This window comes from Urocitellus parryii, chromosome 1 (assembly GCF_045843805.1).
Source record: "Urocitellus parryii isolate mUroPar1 chromosome 1, mUroPar1.hap1, whole genome shotgun sequence".
NCBI classification, from domain to species: Eukaryota; Metazoa; Chordata; class Mammalia; order Rodentia; family Sciuridae; genus Urocitellus; species Urocitellus parryii.
In genome coordinates, this window is record NC_135531.1 from 144,487,127 (window position 1) to 144,506,504 (window position 19,378).

General features: G+C 46.0%; 2 protein-coding genes across 2 annotated transcripts in view; one reads left to right on the forward strand and one right to left on the reverse strand.

Annotated features, from left to right (window-relative positions):
- The window catches only part of Cyfip2 (cytoplasmic FMR1 interacting protein 2), a 122,205-nt gene that overhangs the window by 67,283 nt on the left and 35,544 nt on the right, over window positions 1-19,378 (forward strand). The window contains exons 22-23 of the mRNA XM_026388321.2: window positions 5,317-5,516; window positions 7,220-7,307. Of these exons, the coding sequence (XP_026244106.1) occupies window positions 5,317-5,516; window positions 7,220-7,307 (288 nt within the window). The remainder of the gene's footprint in view (window positions 1-5,316; window positions 5,517-7,219; window positions 7,308-19,378) is intronic.
- Fndc9 (fibronectin type III domain containing 9) lies at window positions 9,270-9,938 on the reverse strand. The gene has a single exon (XM_026388322.2). It carries the CDS (start codon window positions 9,936-9,938, stop codon window positions 9,270-9,272), a length of 669 nt encoding a protein of 222 aa, XP_026244107.1.

Here is a 19,378-nt window from a genome sequence, read left to right on the forward strand (position 1 = left end):
AGCTAGGAAAGGTGGCACTACAGGGTGGACTTTATCCCTAAGCAGTAATGCACAGACCAATGCAGTTGGTTTATTGCTCTTCTGTCACCATTTGAAATCCTTAATAATTTGTTAACATGAGACCCCAGATTTCCATTTTACACTGTTCCCTGTAGATTACATAACCGGTCCTGATGAATAGCATGGATCAGGCCTTTCCTTTCTTCTAAAAACAGCAATTTGAACTACTCTCTACTCATTCTAAGAATTCTCACCAGAGTGACTGGTCTTTAAGTGAATCAGAGAAGACCATACTAATGATCTTCAAAAATGGCCATAAGAAGCAGATGAGTAGAGGGAATGAATGAAAATCACTATTAGAGTACCATAGCTGTAACGGTTGTGAACAAGATCCGTCAGTGCTAAGATTACTGGGAAGAAACTTTGAGAAAAATACACTGTGTAATTTTTCTATGATGTTCCTAGAGCAGGCACATTGTTAGAGAAAGAAAGTAGAATGGTGGTTACCAAGGAGAGGAGACTTAGTTAAATCGATTCAGAATTCACTTGAGCAGATATGTTTCCAGAGATGGATGGTGGTGATGGTTCCAACCCACGGTGAGTGTGCTTGATGCTGCAGGCCATATGCTTACAAATGGCTGGGACAGTGAATTTTATGTGAAGGATGTATGCCTTTTATGAGATACATACATCACCCATAAAATTAAATAAATTTAAAATAAAATGTATATGTGCCTTACCACAAAAAAAAATGTAAAAACAAAAAAAGAACTTAGAGAAGGAATAGGATATTGCATAGTCAAATTATCTCCCCAAAGATATATATCATTGACTTCAAAGGGGACAAGAGTAACGTTGCAATGGAGAGAGCTGACAGGTACTATCTAACCACCTGTCAAGGTGACTGTCACCAGCCCTAAGAGATAGTGGTGTTGCCATCATGTGTTCTTGGCAAAATGCATAGTCTCAATCTAATCAGCAGAAAATATCCCCAACACCAAAATCAAGTGCCATTCTAACAACACAAACAAAAATAAATCAAGTGTATGATACTTTTCAAAAGTGTAAGATCGTGAAAGACAAGGAAAAATTTGGAAAAAAATGTAGATACTGGAAATGAATGACAACTGAATCATGGTGACTAAAAGCCTCATAGAATCCCGGATTGATTCCTAGAATGGGGGGGGGGGGGGATCTTGGGGAAAAACTGGTGATATATGAGTAAAGTCTGCTATTCAACTAATGATACTTTATCAAAGTTGATTTCCTACTTTTGATAATCATGTGAATGGGTATGCAAGTTAGCATCTAAGAAGCTGAGCAAGTGGCCCTCAGAGGATATGCAGGTTATGCTATTTTTACAGTGTTTCTGTAAGTCTAAAATTATTCAAAAATAAAGAGTTTGTAGGAGGTTTTTTTGTTGTTATTGTTGTTTGTTTTGTTTTGTTATTGTTTTTTTGTTTTTCTGTTTTTAAGTGAACAAAGTGATAAAATAAAATAAACTAGAACTCTAGAGTCAGGCAGACCAAGGGCTCCAGTCCTGGCTCAGCCATTTGCTGGCTGGGTGATCTTCTCCAAGAGATTTCCTCATCTGAAAAATAGAGATGACATTAGAATCCACCTCATAGTGTGGTCAAAAGAATATAACAAGATACTACATGGAACTAATTTAGCATAGTTGTATTTAGTAAGCACATAATAGTGGCTTATTAAAAAATAAAAAGATGAGGGAAAAAAGACATTTGAAACTGCAATGCAGCACTCCCAGGGCAAATTTCCAGCAGCCTTTCTTAGCAGGACTAGCCCCAACAACCCACTCCCACCACTCACCACACTCCTACCAGAGGCTCACATGGGTGACTCTTGCGGCCACTTACTCCAGGACACTAGAATAGCACATGTTTTGCTGGAAAATCATCTGGCCACCTCTATTTTGTGAAATGATTTTTTTCTCTGATTGTCTCCAAATGGTAGGAATTTGGTTTTCTTCTTTTTTGTTTATCTGGATCGTCTAGTTTTCCAATAATGAGCCTGTCTTATGGGGGAAAAGAACACATGGTTTTGGGTGTGTGAGAGTGTGTCTCCATGGCCTCTTCCCACCCCTAGAAAGGCACTGAATATTCTTTTAGTTGGCAACAAAATTAAAAGCAAGCAGTCAAAGCCCTTGATCAGACAGAGGCTTACACCTGAACCCCCACATCCTGTGAACCCGTGGAGAACAGCTCCCAGGGGTGCTCTCCCTCTGGGTCAGGACAGCCTCCACAGGCTGTGACTGAGATGCTCTGCCTCCTCTCAGAAACAAAGCCAGGAATGTGCTCTCCTTCCCCTCTGAAAACTCTATTCTGAGATGGGGAAGCTGCTTGATTCCCAGCTGGGAGAGCATGCAGAGATTAGGGACTCAGTCACCCTCCTTTCGCAGAGCTGAGTCTCAGCGAGATCTGAGGCTGATGTTGAAATTGGCAGCGTGCAGACTGTGTTTTGTTTCGGCTGCGTGCTGTATTGAAATTTGGAGGTGATGTTGAACATTTGGAAGAAGTCAAGTGCAACTTCAGCTCTGGCAACACCACTAGACTGGCACTCCCAGATAGCAGCAATTTCCTGGAAGTAACTATATTTCCCTTAAATGGATTCTCTTTGGCTTGCCAACAGGCCCCATGGGCACACTTGAGTCACATGTGATCCCCCCAGGCCTTGTGGAACCTGAATTTGAGTGCTCAGTTCTCAGCTGTCCAAGGTCACAGAGCTGAAGGTTTGGACCTGGTCCACACTTGAGTGTGGCCAACACTTGGGTCTCCTGATTCCTTCTCAAAAGCTCTTTCCATTACTGATCTAAAGTTCTTGTCCACTTGACTGTTTATTTTCCCATTTTGCTTCCCTGGGTTGCCCCTTAGTACACTGGCTTTGCTGTAAAAAAGTTCAGATTCTCTCAGAGGGCACTAAACTGTTCCTGATACCTTCTCAGCTCTTCCTGCACCTCAGTGCTGGGCCTTGGGCCTGCAGATGCATGCCATGCACTCTTCTGATTACATAACATGGAGGAAGAAATGGCCCTCAGTTCCAGCCCCTACCCCCCACCCACTGACATCAGCACAGTCCTAAACTCTCTCCTTGGGACTCCCTTTAAGTGCTAATGTGCACTTGTGAAACTTAAAATCACAGGATGATATCACAGGATGATAGGACAGAAGTTTTTCCTTGGTTTCTCATCTTCAATGATCCTTTCCCAAAATATAGTACCACAGTATACCTGGGGACTCAGTGATGTCAGGAATAAACTCATGAACAATAACCCACTTACTTACTTATTCATTACTCATCCTAAGAAAAGGGGAACAAAGATACAGGAGAGCCAGCAAAGCCCCAGGAGACAGAAGCAGAAAGCAGGTTCTGTGTTTCTGCTCTTCATTCACTTCCGGGTACACAGTGACTGGAAACTTGTTCTGGCTGCCTTCCCAGAATTGAAATCCAGATTTTGAGTACCTTTGGGAAAATTTAGGATCTGTCACCACTAGCCCACGCTGATGGGGCAGCCGTCAGGTACAGTATCAGGAGCAGCAGGGCCACCTCTATCTGGCAGGGGCTGTCCACTCTGCCACAGGTATCCTACTCTGGGGCTCCTTCCCCACCCACCTTGTCTTCCTTTCTTAGCCTTTCTGACCCCTGGAGCCATGTATGTTTTGCACACTTTCAGCCAGCTCTCCAACCTCAGTTTAGGGCACAGTTTGACTTCCAGAGTGGTAAATGTCCACCCGGGAACTTAAGATTAGAAGCACAGGCTGAGGCCTCCACTGTAGCCGAGGGAACCCCCAAAGGATGAGGGGAACTTGCAGCTGATGAGAGTGGAACTGGTTCCCTGCCTCTCATCACTAACTTCGTTCCATATCCCTGTCATTAAGCCGCCCCTCTGATCATCCCACGCACTGTGGCCTGGGAAACTGCCCTTGTAGATGTTGTTCCAGCCATGTTTGCCTGTCAAAGCCTGTTCACAGCCCTAACATCTTTATTCTGGGTCCCTGACCCAGGGGCCAAGAACTCCTGGTTTGGAATCAGAAGAGCTAGATTCACATCCTAACCCCTGTTATGTACTCCCTGTGACCTTGGGCAAGTTTCTGGACCGTCTGAGCTTCAGTCCCCCTCTCTATGAAACAGGAACAGTTGTACCTATCTCAAAAGACAGCTTAGCCAAGACAACATGGGAGTGAGTGGCCTCAAGAGACACAGAATGTGGCTATTTTCCTTCTCTGCATGAGGTTGTGTTTTGATAGCAATGACACAGAAGTTACAGGACAACAAGAAACCAAAGCAAGCCAAAAGGGTTTCACTGTATTTTTATTTCCCCAAAAAATGCAGAGTCCCACTATGCACAGGTACCTACCCTGATCCTACTCTCTACCTGAAGGTGGGATACCAAGTGACCAGGGCCTACCGTGCATAGGTCCCTTGTCATCATGGGCTGACTACAGACTACAGATGCCTTTGCTAGTCCTGTGTGACTGAGTGGTTTACCATGAAAGGAAGAGGCTCTCTGCCCCCACCTTTTTTTGGAAAATTCCTGGGAGGTATACAGTGGTTAAGCAAATGTACTTTGGTGCCTGTCTTCCTGGATTTGAAGCCTCCTCAAAGCCTCAATTCTTATGTGCTTAAAATACGGACAGCAGCAACACTGACCTCATGGACTGTAGCGAGCTTGTAGTGAGTTAACACATATAAAATTGGTACATATTAATGAGGTTGAACTGTATGAAATTGCCAACAGTTGATAGCATGTGAGTTAAGAAAACAGAAACTTCATATGCTTCAACCTAATAATAAGCTCTAGCAGGGAGTAGCTCATGTTGCTTTCTGCAGGGCAGAGAAATAGCTTCTGGTGATACACAGTCACAATGTTCCAGTTTACTTTACTTATGACACTGTGGGACAAGCTTTTTCCTCACCAATATAGAAACTGGAGAGCAATAAACATATTTCCTATGCAAATGGGTACAAGCAGGGTTCACTCGTGCTCAGTGGTCTGTCTCTTTGGTTTGAGTTCTCTTTGGCTTGCCACAGGCCCTGTGGGCACACTTGAGTCAGGTGGCAGGTGTGCATCTGATCCCAGTCCACTGCCCTTCCTTGCCCACACTGTAGTCTGGCAGTTTCTTCCACTTTTCAGAAGCAGGAAACTTCGTCCCATGTGACTGCAGAGGGTCCCAGGCCTCCTGTAGGAGGTTGAGGTAGTGTGAGGGGCCCTCACCTGAAAGAAAGGAGTCCCTAAGATAACACCGTGTATGTGGGGTCACGTGCAAGTCCTGAGCAGCCGTGGGTTCTCTCTGGCAGGAGCTGGAGTGGCTGCTGGAGGTTAACCGCCTCACGCACCGGCTGCTCTGCAAGCACATGACTCTGGACAGCTTTGATGCCATGTTCCGGGAGGCCAATCACAACGTGTCGGCTCCCTACGGCCGCATCACCCTGCACGTCTTTTGGGAGCTGAACTTTGACTTCCTCCCCAACTACTGCTACAATGGATCCACAAACCGGTAAGGGAGTCCCTGTGCCGAGTGGGTTGGGTTGAGTAGGGAGTCAGGGTTGCAACCCACTGCCTCCTCCACACTGGACCCAGTGGTGTGTCAGTATGTTGCTGTGATAGGCATCTGGTGCTGCCCCTGCTGGGTGCTGTGATGGAGGTGAGGTTGCCAGGGAGCCCCCAAACCTCATCCTGCCTCTGAGCCCTCAGGCTGGAGAACTCGGTATCAGGCCACCACATGACAGATGGAAGGAGAAGGGGGAAAGCCCCCCGGGCCTTAAGAGGTCATACCTGTACCTGATCCAGTCCAGGAAGTGGGAAAGCCCCCAGGGCCTTGAGAGATCACAGCTCCACCTGATCCAGTCCAGGAAGTGATGCAAACCTTGAAGAGAGTGCTCTCCTCTGAGGAAGTAATGCTGAGCTGAGATACGAAGGAGGAGTAGCCATAAGTCAAGTCAAATAGCAGAGGCAGAGAACTGAAGCAAGGTTGCTCAAAAAACATGACATTAGTGAGGGTGTCACTCTGGAGTGAGAACGGTGCTGTGACAGATGAAGCAGGACATGGGAGGAAGCAGGGACATCAGGGCTCCAGAGGCCAGTCAGGATTATGCCCTTGGGAACCCTGGAAGACTCGGAGGAAGCGGGGCACCACTAACACACTGAACACGTGTAAGGACACCCACGTATTGAACACTCGTGTGCAAAGCAGGCATAGCCTTTCAGGGCACACAGAAGCGTGACAGAGTGGAACTTGCCCCCTGCAAAGAGCACACGGGCACTGAGGAAAGACAAGACCTCATCCCTGTCCCCCCGGAGCTTGTGCCAAAAGTAACCTACAAAACAAGTACAGAAGGATGTTCAAAAATGCTCCCATCTGCAGGTCCCCTCAGTAGTCCCAGGGCCTGGCTCAGGGCCAGATTAAATGAGTACGAGTTGAACGAACTCTTATGGAGTGTATGGGAGGAATCCACAAGTGCACCTGAATGGACACACAGACCAAGACAGACTTCCAGTCCTATGAAGACACAGGACATTTAGTGCACTCGAGTAGGGAGCAGTGAATGACAACTCAGGCCACAAACATACCTATTGCCGATTGTTTTTGTACAGCCCACGAGCTGAGAGTGGTATTGATATTTTTGGAGGGGACATGGGCGGGTTGGGAAATCCAAAGAATAGTAATATTTGATGATGCATGAAAATTATTTAAAATTCATGAGGTATTTGGGAGCAGTCATGCTCCTTCATTTGCTGTCATCTGCTGATGCTGCTCAGTAGCAGAGTTGAGTACATGTGAAGAGACCAAGTGACTTGCAAAGCTGAAAGCATTTGTTTCTGGCCCCCTATGGAGTCTGCAGAATCCATTTCTTGAAATCAAAGTGGAGGTGGAGCCACAGAGAGGCCATTTTCAGGCCCAGCCCTCCCTTGCTTGCTTCCTGTCCTCTGAGCAGCCACAAGTCCTGAATTGAGCCTGGGAATCTGGGCTGCAAGTTTTCCCATTGATGAAAAGGATTTTTTTTTAAAAAAATGTTGAATGAAAGGATTGTTGAAAGAAGAGTGAGTGTTATGAATACCTTTGTAAGCAACCACCTAGGACACAGTTGTGCCAATGTGAAACTTCACCTGGTCAGGGAGTGTGGGCCTGCGATCTTGTGTCCCCCGATGGATATTATGAGGACCCCGTTAACCCCTTCCCCATGTCTTTTCTTTTACTAGTTTTGTCCGAACTGCCATTCCTTTCACCCAAGAGCCACAGAGAGACAAACCCGCCAATGTCCAGCCTTACTACCTCTATGGATCCAAGGTAGGTGGTCCTGCCCTGTGCTGTCTGTGAGAAGGTTAGTGAGAAAAGGCAAAAGGAAAGGTGTTCCCAGAGTCAGAGAAGCCAGAGGTGTGGCAATCAAGAGGCCACAGTGAGGTCCAGGCAGAAATGACTGCAAGTATATTCATCTTTATTTGTTAACAACTAGCAGGCATGGGGGTGGACAGAGACCTGGGTGCTGCTGGGTGCTAGGCAGTGAGGATGGCACTGAGCAGGGCAGGGAAGTGGGGCTGTGGGGCTTCTCATCTTGGCTTCCAAGCCCCTCTGTTTCTCAGTTGATTTGTTGCGATGTTGTCCAGCGATTCTGGGATTTTGTGCTCCGTAGCTATAATGGACTTGCAGATGGGAAGAGGTTGGGTGGGTGAAGCTCTGAAGGGAATTGCACATGGCTGAAGCTGGAGCTGAGAAACAGGTCTTCTTCATCTCATTGCTGCTGATGCTCCCATGTGTGCATCCTGATGCTCACTGACCCTCCTAAATGAAGCTGTCAGTCCTTCTTTGCATTCCTTAAACAGACACTTCTCATGTACCCACCCTGGGCCAGATATGGACTAGATTCTACACACTGCAGCCTCCTTAGGGATGAAGCAGACGTAGCCTTCACCCTCCTGGACTTGCATTCCCACCCTTCAGGTGGGGGCAGGAGAACAGTGTTCCCAGAGCCTCACTAGTACCACAATATGTATAGATTTGTTTCCTACCACGGGGGTTTATATGGGCAGAACAAAGAACACCACCAAGGGGTGAAATGTGTCATTTTTCTTTCTGATGGAATTAAAAAGAGCCACCTTTGACCCCATTTTCAAAAATAAATAGAGATGGACCTAGAAGAGGAACCAACTATGTAGCTAGAACTGTGTGAGAAAAGGTCCTCCGCTAGGTCGGGAACTCTGGATTTGGAAGTGTGATGAACACAGATGAGTTCCTACCACTCGGCTCTAGTGGCGGGCTCTTGGAAGGTCTTAGGATGATGCTGGAAGAGAGCCATGGACTTCTCCAGAGCAGGCAGTCTCTCCAACTGATTGTCTCAAATCAAGGGAAGTTAGAGATACCATCTGAGGTGGTTCACAGGCATGGTTTTAACTAACCTTGACTCAAGGTAAAACCAGTGCCTCCTTTTTTCAATTTCCTTTCAAACCTTGCGATAGATTAAGACAAAGGACTTACATCGGTGCTCATGTCTTTAATACCTCTTCAGCACTGCCTGAGACCCACCCCCCTTTCTTTTTATCAAACACAAGAGAGCAGGTCTTAGGCTCAGAGTCATTGTCAGACAAGTGTGGCCAAGACAAATTTAATATTATTTTGTTTTCTTAACACTAATACTCATCTCTCTTCTATTTATAGCCAGAGGGTACTGGTTGTTCATTTATGGGGTGATATAAGGCTTAAATGAGTTTAAGTTTAAAAAACGAGTCAATTTAAATAGAAATATTGTTAGTAATAATAATAAAGAAAGCCGATGGTTTAAAAAAAAAATGAGGATGGCGTATAAAGTGGTCTCTGACTGCCTCAAATCTGGAAAACACTCCAAAGAGAGACCTCTCACCCTTTTCCAAAAGAATGAATGAAAGCATAGCTCAAGGGGCCCACTGGCAACTCACACATATTCTTCAAGTGTTGTATATTTATTTAAGCCATGCATTTTTTTTTTTACTTTATAATACGTCCACATTTGATTTAATATTAAAAGAATGCCTCAATTCTTAACTGGGGCCCTCAAGTGGACACATTGAGGAGATCCGTGTTTGCCCTTTGGCACCCCCAGGAAGTGCACGTACTGGGTTGAGAGACTTCATCATCAGGCATCACCCAACCCAGGGGATCCACAATGGCACTGACATTGAAGGGAAGAGATATGAGGAGTCTATAGGCACATTTTTACAAAAGACCTACTGTCAGGGGCATTAGGCTGTATGATGAGGGCCATCTCCTCCCCGCCTCTCACTCCCTGAAGTGAGGCACTATGGCGGGTTGATCACCTCCCTCCCTGGCTTCCTCATCAGGGGCATCCTGCTGGGCTTCCGGTTCTGCTCCTGCTCCTGCTCCAGAGTCCTTGCGTGGAAGTTCCACCAGGGGGAGCCCCTGCAGGTCTTCCTCCCTCTGACCGAGGGCGGGGGCCTCCTCCGGCCATCTCACTAGCCCATTGGCTTCCTCCATGTGGCCAGCTCTGTAAGACCATCGAGGCTCATGGCAACGGATACACCAGAACTGGAGGCAGATGAAGGCCAACACAGCTGTGAAGCAAGCCAGCAGGATGGCCATCAACACCCAAAGGGAGATTTGGGGATCCACCAGGGAGCTGCCTGCAGCCAGTGGACTCTTATCCAAGGTGTGGAACATGGTGCAGTAGTGCCTGTAGGGGAAGGCAGCCTTCTTACAACTGATGCAGAGGAAGTAGAGAGTGGAAGGGGCGAGGTGTTCCAGCACCACAGAGCTGATGGTCCGAGGCACCTTCTCCTCGTGGTGGAAGCTGTAGCGGAGATAGCCAGAGAAGATGCTGTTCCAGTTGGGCCTGTACATAATATGGTAATAGTCCTCCAGGCAGGGCTCCGAGGACGACCAGGAGATGATGGCGCCCGTGTAAGAAACGTTCCCAACCTCGATGTTCATCCCGATTCTAAAACCAGATCAAAGTGAAGAGTGACATCCCCCTCCTTAAATATTACTTATCATCATCATAGCCACCACGTCTCGAGTGTGTGAGATGGGCACTGATATATGGACCCCATGTTACAGACCAACAAATGAAGGCCCAGAGGTTACCTTACTTACCTTGGCTAGCAAAGAAGCTGTACAAGGAAGGTACAACTCATGTCAAAGCTGATATCCTTGGTCACCCATTCCAACCTCAGCCACATCCCTCCCTGGCTCAAATCCTGTAGGTACAACATCACTTCTACCTCATTGAAAAAAAAAAAAAAAAAAGAATAAAAAGAGAATCAGTAGAATCTCCAGGGTCGAACCTTAATCATCCTAGGTCTGAGACCTCCACGCAAGCAATTATTTCATCTAAGATCTCTCTTCTTGACCTCCTGCCTCTGCTCCAGGTGTTCTGAGCTCAGTTATCTAGAACATTGTACCTATTCCTTTTTTAGACCCCCAGTTACATTGCCCATGACGAATGGAGATTCATTTTATCACCTGCCAGCAGCTGATTTCACCTTAAATCTTGTGCTTCGGTTTTTTCAAGGCCAAAGGTACCAGGAAATGAGTTTCATAGGTCGAGATAACCAGCTCCTGTAGAGCATGGTGCTACTATTCAGTGCTCCAGGTATTATGCCTGTCAGTGGTGGTAATAACCACCCACAGCAAGTGGGCCATTGCTCTGTCCAGGGCATGTTACACACTTCATATGCAATAATATTTAACATTATTCTGCATCCCACCTGGAGAGCTGCTTTGCAGATTTCCATTTTGCAGATGAACAACATGAGGTCACTCCACATTTTAATGAATAGAAGGAGAACTCAAAACTGCTTAACCACTTCACTTCCAAATGCAAGGCTACTGGATTTAGTAACAGAACATTTTTGCAAAAATAAGGATCTTGTACTAAGACTCAGTTGCTGTTTTACCAAACAAATCAAATGAGCTCTCTTCAGATTTCCAGCCTTCCCTCTTGGGGAAGAGAAAGCCATCTTTTGGTTTCTCTTTAATTCTGAGAGAGAGAGTTGCCCTCCACTGAGTTTCCCCTGTGGTCAACCTCTGTATGCTCTGGTAAACATGTCACTCCGCCCCTCCTCTCCCACACAACACAGGTTTCATTTCAGACTGCAATGACATAGTAAAAATCAGTCAATCAGGTTTTAACCCGATTCAGATATTGAGCCAAACCAGCCTTTCTCTGTGCTCTGCCTCCCCCCGACCTCATGGTTGTGCCCAGGTTTCTAGGGGAGTTGAGCTACAGAAAGATAATCTGCAAAGTGTAATTTTTCAATTCTTGTTTTTCTTCTCTAAAGATGGCAGTGAACTAAAGTGCTCAGGAAGGGGAATAGTTCCTTTCCCTTTGGCTGGAAATTTCCTCCCCCTAAATAAGACCAGAAAGGGATGAGACAGGTGTGCTTAGATCCTCCTGGGGACGGTTGTCTGGAAGGAGAGTGAAGGTCTGCACTACCTCTGTGGTTTCCTCATACACACTCATCCTCCCCCCACACCCCCAGCATCCTACACATCCTACAAACACACTTCCAGCCATGATGAATACAGCTTAATTCATCCCCTGTAAAACGTATCAATGGCCGCTGCAGAACCCTTCCATCAGGAGTGATCAGGAATCCCGCTCTTGTCACGCATGAATCTTTTTCTTCCACTTGCCTCCTATCTGCCGCTGGCTGGTTTTACAGCCTGACTTCCCTACAGCAGACATTTTTAAGCTCTTTCTGTCAGGATGCTAGCAGCCTCTTTAGCCTTTAGGACCAAATCCATCTCTCTTAGTTCTTTTACTTCCTCAGCTCTGTTTCCAAATTCTCCCCTATTTTTAGCGGTTCTTTACCATCATCTGGCCCCTCTCCAAACAGAGTGTGAAAGGAAAAGCCCATTTCCATTTCCAAGTCGAGCTAGCTACATCTCTTACCTGATGCTTGCAGTGTGTCTGGTTAGAGCTCTATCCTCCGAGGCAGCGTGGACCAAAGCCCAGAGAATGGTGCCTTCTCCCTCCTCCGCTCTGGGCTCTCCTTGATGTCTCTCTCGCCACTGAGTAATCCCACTGTCACCCCCGATGCTCACATTATTCATTTCTTCACATCAGCATCATTCACCATGGCAACCAGCAGGCTTCTACGCACGATGCTTTCAGGGACCAGTCGGGAGAGGCTTTTGCCCATTGAGAGAAGCTCTCATTCCTTTGGCCAAAAAGGAAAAAAAAAAAAAAAAAAACAACCCTGCAAACGATCTCGAGGATGCACTAATTCTTCCAATATTCTTAAGTTTTAGAGATTATTTTCTTGCCCCATCTAGATCTTCTCTGGATAATGGTTTTAAATGCAAAGATGATCTTCTCAGTTAATCTACAACTAACAGTAAATTCATCCTCATCCTCTACCCCCACCCCCACCTCCTGCATCTTAAAATGTTCTTTCTTTATTTTTGTGTCCTGTGACCTTGCCTAGTTACATGGTCCTGGTCGAGCCCTTTAATTGCCCCAAGTCCCAGTTCCAACATATGTAAGACATTGGGCTAGATCTGAGTGGCAGATAGAAGGTGTGAGTACTATTCCTAGCCAGTTGGGAACCCTTCTCAAGCTTTCCCAGACATCCTAGCACTTGCAGAGGGTTGATTGGTGTCCCCTCAAAACGCACATCTACCCAAATCCTCAGCATATGACCTTACGTAGAATTGGGAGTCTTTGTGGATATGAAGAATCTCAAGGTGAAATCATCCTGGATTCAGGGCTGGCTGCAATCTTTAGAGAAAAGAAAGACTCACACAGAGAGACACACAAAGGGAATAGGCCCTGTGAAGACAGAGGTAGAGATTGGAACGATGCTACTAGAACCAGGGGAAACTCGGAGTCACCAGCTCTGGAAGAGGCAGGGAAGACTTCTCCCCAGAGACTTTGGAGGGAACATGGCCCTGTCAACCTTTGATTGCAGGCTTCTGGTCTCTAGATCAGTGAGAGAATAAATTTCTGTCATTTTAGCCCACCAAGTTTGTGCTAATTGGCTGCAGAAACCCAAGGCATCTAGTCAGTACTCCTGACTGGGCTCAGAGGAGCAGTTCCCATCACAGTTGCTTACCTGTCAATCAACTGCACTGGCCATCACGGATGGAGACTCTGTACCATTCCTGGACTGGATGGTTCTCCAGTGGTTGTCTCTTTCCAGGTCTCCTAGCTGCCCTTTTCCATTCCTCACAAAGGTATATCCACCTCTGAGATTCCAACCATTCCTGCTGCCCTCAACCTTAGGAGAGTACCTTGGCGCCATTCTGTGGAGGAGACCAGAGAACTCTGAGATAGAGGAAGGAGAGGAGCTCAGATAGGTTTAGACCTGGACAGTTGTACACAAATTATGTGTTTTTAAAAGGGTTTTGTTTGTGTGTTTGTTTGTTTGTTTGTTTTGTTTTTTGTCAGTGCCTCTCTATAATATGCCCCAGAGGGAGTGTGTGTGTGTGTGTGTGTGTGTGTGTGTGTGTGTGTTTTCATATATGTGGATGTTAAAAGGTTGATTTTGAAGAGGAGTATAGACTAGTGTTACGAGAACCTGGGAAGCATGTAGGGGACGGGGTTGGGAGGGATGGTTAATGGGCACAGGGTGCAATTGAATAGGAGGAATAACTTCTGAGGTTCTATAGCACAGTAGGATAACTGTGGTCGACAATGAAGTATTTCAAAGTAGCCAGTGAAGAGGATTTTGAATGTCCCCAACACAAAAAAATGACACATGCCTGACATTATGGATGTGCTAATCACCCTGACCTTTTCATTACACATTGTATTCATGTAATGAAATGGCATACTGTACTCCATAAGTGTGTATAATGACTACGCGTCCATTAAAAACAAAATACAAAGCTTCTCTCTTCTTGGTTCTTGGCCAAAGGATCCAAGAAGTTCCCCTATTGAGTCACCTCAGTGATAACCACAAAGTTAGGAAGAGCTGCCTGATGAGCCACCAAGCTGCCCAACATGGAAGACATGGGAGACAGGGTCTCTGCCTGTACAGTGTTCTTTTATTCTGTTTTACTTTATCATATTATTATGTTGTGGTACTGGGGATTGAACCCAGGGATGCACTACCACTGGGCTACATCCCAGCTCTTCTTCTTCTTTTTTTTTTTTTTTTTTTTTTTGAGACAGGGTCTTGCTACATTGCTAAGACTGGCCTCAAACTTGCAATCCTCCTGTCTTGGCCTCCCGAGTTGCTGGGATTACAGGTGTGCACCCCCATGCGCTGCTGCCCAGGGTTCTTGGTCCTGCAGTTGCTCTGTGGCCTTCCCATAGCATTCTGTCTTCCCAGGGGCCTCTCCTAAATATGCTGTAGCACAGACAGTGTGTCTCTTTCCAAAGGCTAATAGTGACACCCTACAAAGCACAAAGGCAGAACATCTAGCCACTTGCCTGTAGCTGACAGAGGCAAGCACAACATCAGCTCCTTTGGAGAGATATGGGCAGGAAGTGTTTCCTCTTCTGAACATCTTGTGCTTGGAGTGCAAATAGAGTTGCTTAAGAGCTCTGTCACTTAGGGGTGATAATTCAAATTTTTTTTAAGTAAGAGTTCAGTCCCTAGTACCACACACACAAAAAAAAAAATTAAGTAAAAAATTTAGGAACTGGTTCAGTAATTAAAATTAATATGTGGACCAAACTTTAAAAATATTCAATTAAATATTGTGTAATATCACAAAACTGCCTTCCAAGTGATATAAGTTGTGGCATAGATCATTCAATTTTTTTAAAGTTTTTTTTTAATATTTATTTTTTACTTGGAGGTGGACATAATATCTTTATTTAATTTTTACGTGGTGCTGAGGATTGAACCCAGTGTCTCACATGTGCTGAGCCAAAACTCCAGCCCTAAAGATTTTTTTTTAAGATTTTTTTGGGTTGTAGATAGACACAATACTTTTATTTTATTTGTTTATTTTTATGTGGTGCTGGGTAACCAACCCAGTGCCTCACGCATGCTAGGCAAGCGCTCTACCACTGAGCCACAACCCCAGTTCCAGATCCTTCCATTTTAATCATTTCTTAGTAAATTGTTGGCCCTTAGAAATTGTGGCTGTGATCTGTTTTTAGCATGGTCACCACTAGGTAACAATACCTCTGTCCAGGCCACAATTTGAGCTCAGGGAAATTCATCCTCCTTTTGCATAAGATCCCCATTAAGTCAGTCCCCAGAGCCAGGACCAGTGCTTTGCAGCAGGGAGCAGGGTACATCTCAACAGGGCCACTACCTGGATGTCAGCCCTTCCCATCTGGGCTGAGCCAGGGATCTCCCTCACCCTGGTGACGCCTACGATGCCACACACTTCCCTGCCGCCCCCTCTCCCTGTGTCTGCCCAGTGCCACTCCCAGGCTCCACAGTGTTCCTTCCCCACCAGTCCAGAAGCTTTTGTTTCCCTGGCAACCTGTGAGTGGCAGAAGAGCATCTTATGTTGCACCTTGGGCTAGTCACTTGGGCTTGGGATTCTTGCTCTGCTGAACGGGTATCATCGTCGCCGTAGGCTGCTAACAGTCCCACAGATCGCAGGTCCTAACCCTGGAACCTGTGAATACAGCCTTCTTTGGAAAAGCATCTTTGTGGATATGATTAAGTGAAGGATCTTGACTGGGAAGATGATCCTGGATTATAAGGGTGGGCCATAAATGCACCACAAATGACCTTACGAGACAGAAGTATACACATAAGCGGAGAAGGTGTGTGAAGACTCAGCAGAGGGATTTGAAGGTGGAATAATGCAGTCACAAGCCAGAATGCGGGCAGCCACCAGTAACTGGACAAGGCAAGGAGCAGATTCTCCCCCTGGAGGGCTCTAGGAGGAATGTGACCTCATAAACTCTTGATTTAGTTAGGCCCAGTGATACCGATTTTGGATTTGTGACTTCCAGAGAATCAAGTCTCTGTTATGTCAAGCCACCAGGGTTGTGGTACTCTGTTAGAGCTGCCACGGAAAACTACCTGGGGGTCATGAAGGAATCACTGTGTGTCATCACATGGGTACCAATTATGAAGAAAAGTGATGACATTGGTTTTCCTCAAAAGGTTTTAGCATCTAAATATTGCAGGAGAGAGATGGCAGCTCTAATGTGGAAGGCTTGGCTCCTGTTCTTCCTCTTGCCCTTTCCAAAGCTCAAGAAGAAAGGAGCATCATTTCCTGAGATTTCTATAGCAACTCCCTTGGATTTTTAACCTGAGCAGAGACTATCCTGAAGGAACCCGGATGTTGGCGATCCAGCCCTGGAGCTCAGCAGATATCTAGAAGGAGCAGCCGGTCGCATCAGCCACCTTACCCAAGCCCTAGCGATGGATTTGAACCTCTAACTGGACTGATCAGTCCTTTGGACCATCTTCCTCACAGGCCGTGTGACTGAGTTATTCATTTACCCCATCTGCATTTACCCAAAGTGATTTTAGAGTTCAGCTGCCACTTTCCAACCTGAATTAAGGGGCTGTGTTTGTGGGCTGATGGCATTCATTAGACAGATTGCAACAAAAACAGGAAATTAGAAACAGTTTTAATTCCTCTTGGGATCTCTGAAAACAACAATTGTGATTCCAGAGAGCAGAGATGCAAATTGCTTACAAATTTAGTTTGCCAAATAGGCCTTGTTGTTTGGAGTGTCTGGCCGTGTTAACCATCTGGTGAGAGATGCAGGCATTACAATCAAAAGTCCACACATCAGACTTTAAAATGGTTAAAATGGTGAACAGTATGTACATTTTACCACATTTTTTTAAAAGCCATTCTACACAGTGCCTACAATCCAAAGATCAAACTCTTCATATATTTTTTTCCCTTGCTTTTCCAGAAAATGTAATCTGTGTCTCAGTAATAACATGATTCTAATTCCTGAATCAGGATTTTTTTTTTTTTTTTGGAAGCCTCGTAAACTGATCTATTTTGTGTAGTGTAGATTTTAACAAGTTCAGCTCTAAGTGAGCCAGGCTGCACAGTTAGGATATGTAATTAGTTTCCCATTGGGCCAAGTGGTTGTAACATGAGTCGGTGCACAGAATTGGTTCAGCGTGCGAGATGAGTGGCAAGCGTCCAATGTCTCAAGACTTGTTGCATTCCTGTTTTTCTTTGCCAAACCCCAGAAAATGCCCAGGCTCCCTTATTCCCACATTTTCTCAATAGGGCCCAGCCTCCTATTGAGTCAGCAGGTCAGATGGGTGCCCTCCGGGGGTGTGTGTGCATGTAGTTCTCAGCATGCGCGTGCTTTTTCTTGCATGAATATGGTGTCTTTGGGGGAGTCGGGGTGGGGGCAGCTTGTTCGTTTAGAGGATTCAAATCCTGTACATTTCATGCTTGCTCTTCCTGCATGACATAGAGCTTGGCCATCAATGGAGGCCTGAAGTTCAAGACCAGAATCAAAGACTGATATAGAAACTCCAACCAGAAGTCCACTAAGTGGTTCAGGGGGTGGGGAGGGCAATTTTAAAACCCTTGTATGGTAAAACAATTCCAAAATTCTTCTCCTCTACCTACACCTGGGAAGGTCTACTCAACAATTTCCAGATATCAGAGCATACGTTCATTTCTGTTTGCTGGGAAGTACAAAGGGAAACTTGGTTCTAGAAGGTCCTCCGGTGAGGGTGAGGACTTAAGAGACTGCTAAGAAGGATGAGCATCCAGGAAGAGCCCCGTAGAGCTTGGGCCTCAGAAGGGAGTGACTGGACAGCTCTCACTGTTATGAAGCCTTGAACACTGAGCAACGTCTGTACTGGGGCAGGCGTGTCCTGGCATATCTCCTTGTGGGTCACACACTGTGTGGTATGAATTTATACCCCACATAGGCAATGTCCTCTCCAAGTTCAGAGAATCATAGCTGTAGCCAGAACTTACTTTACCAAGTTATCAAATAAAGTAACGTTAATGGCTGTTATTTCCATGAGTACTTCCAGTGTGTCAAATGGCATGCTCCCTGCTTTATGTATCAATTAAACTTCCGGGAGCCCTAGTGGCTCTGGTATCATCATCTTTTTTGGAGGGGAGTTGCAGGGTGACCAAGGCTGGAGGATGAAGTAATTTTCCCCAAAGCATCCAGCTTGTAAATGAGGGTCCTGGGGTTTGAAGTCAGTTGTAGCTGTGCCCACCTTGGAGACCATCCTTGGTACTCTGACAAAGTAAGGAAAGAAGTCGTCAGACAGAAAAAAAATATAATATGTAGCTGATCTGATCGCCTTTTGTCCCCACCAGGAATATACATTTGAAAGCTCCCTGCTGTTCAAAAGTTCCTTTCATAGGACTTTTGAAAAGGGGACACATGTGCTTTCCTGGGTTCAGAGGAGAATCCTGTCTTGGTTGTGGGTGGGAATGAGAAGGCTGTCAGGGCAGTGAACAGATGTCAGTCCCCCCCAAGGTCACGGAGGAAGCTGAGGCATTGTCCCCTGGTGCCATGCACACGGCCCTCTTCAGGAGAAAGTTCAAAGCAAGGGTTCTGCATTTTGATCTTTGAAAAGGTTAGGAAGCTGTGGTACGAGCCAGCAGGGTTTTGACATTTACTTTCCTACTGGGGCATAACCATATATAGTAAAATGTACTGTCTTTGTCAGTGCAGGCTGCTATAACAAGAGTGCTAGAGACCAGGCTACTTAAATAGCAAGTCTAAGATCAAGGGCCGACAGATCAGAGGTCCGGTTTGCAGATGGCCATCTCCATGTCATGTTCTCATGTGACAGAGCAGAAAGAGGCAAACGTTCCTGATTTGAGTACACAAATCCCACTAGGAAGTCTCCACCATTGGGACTAAACCACCGCCCAAAGGCCCCTCCTCTTAATACCGTCCCATGGGGGGATGGGATCTCAAAGCATACATTTTGCAGGGACACAAACATACGAGTACATAGAAGATCATAAGTGTACAGAGAAGATCATAAGCGTTAACAAATATGTGCATCTGTGTGGTCAACAAGCCAATCAAGTTGCAGATCTTGACTTTCACCCCTCCTGGTCCATCTCCATCCCCTATGGTTGGTTTGGCATTTGCCCTAGGTGCCTCACATACCTCACCCTAGTCCCAGCCCTGTTCACTAAGGTGGCCTGTTTATAGCGGCTCTAAAACAGGTTTGTTCCATATGTAGAAAATGGCCTGGCCTGGCCTGGCCCGGGGTTGGCTCAGACTCCACGATTCATACACTCGCAGGATTTGCTGAACATGAACTTGAGTGAACATCAGACTTTGGAGTCAGTGCTAGTTCCCTTTACATAAACCACCCCTGGCCCATACATCTAGAAACTAGGTCAAGTAGATCCCTCCCACTCTTGCTCGCATTCCAAGCCTACCCGTAGGTAGGCACAAGCTTACCAAACACAGTTCTTTAACTGGATGAGTGAGTGGGTGCTCTAATCTGTCATGAATCCTCATTATTAGTGGGAATTCTAATTGT

Excerpts from the sequence above, each read along its gene's own strand:
- Fndc9 (XM_026388322.2), bottom strand. The coding sequence starts at position 9,938 with ATGAACATCGAGGTTGGGAACGTTTCTTACACGGGCGCCATCATCTCC.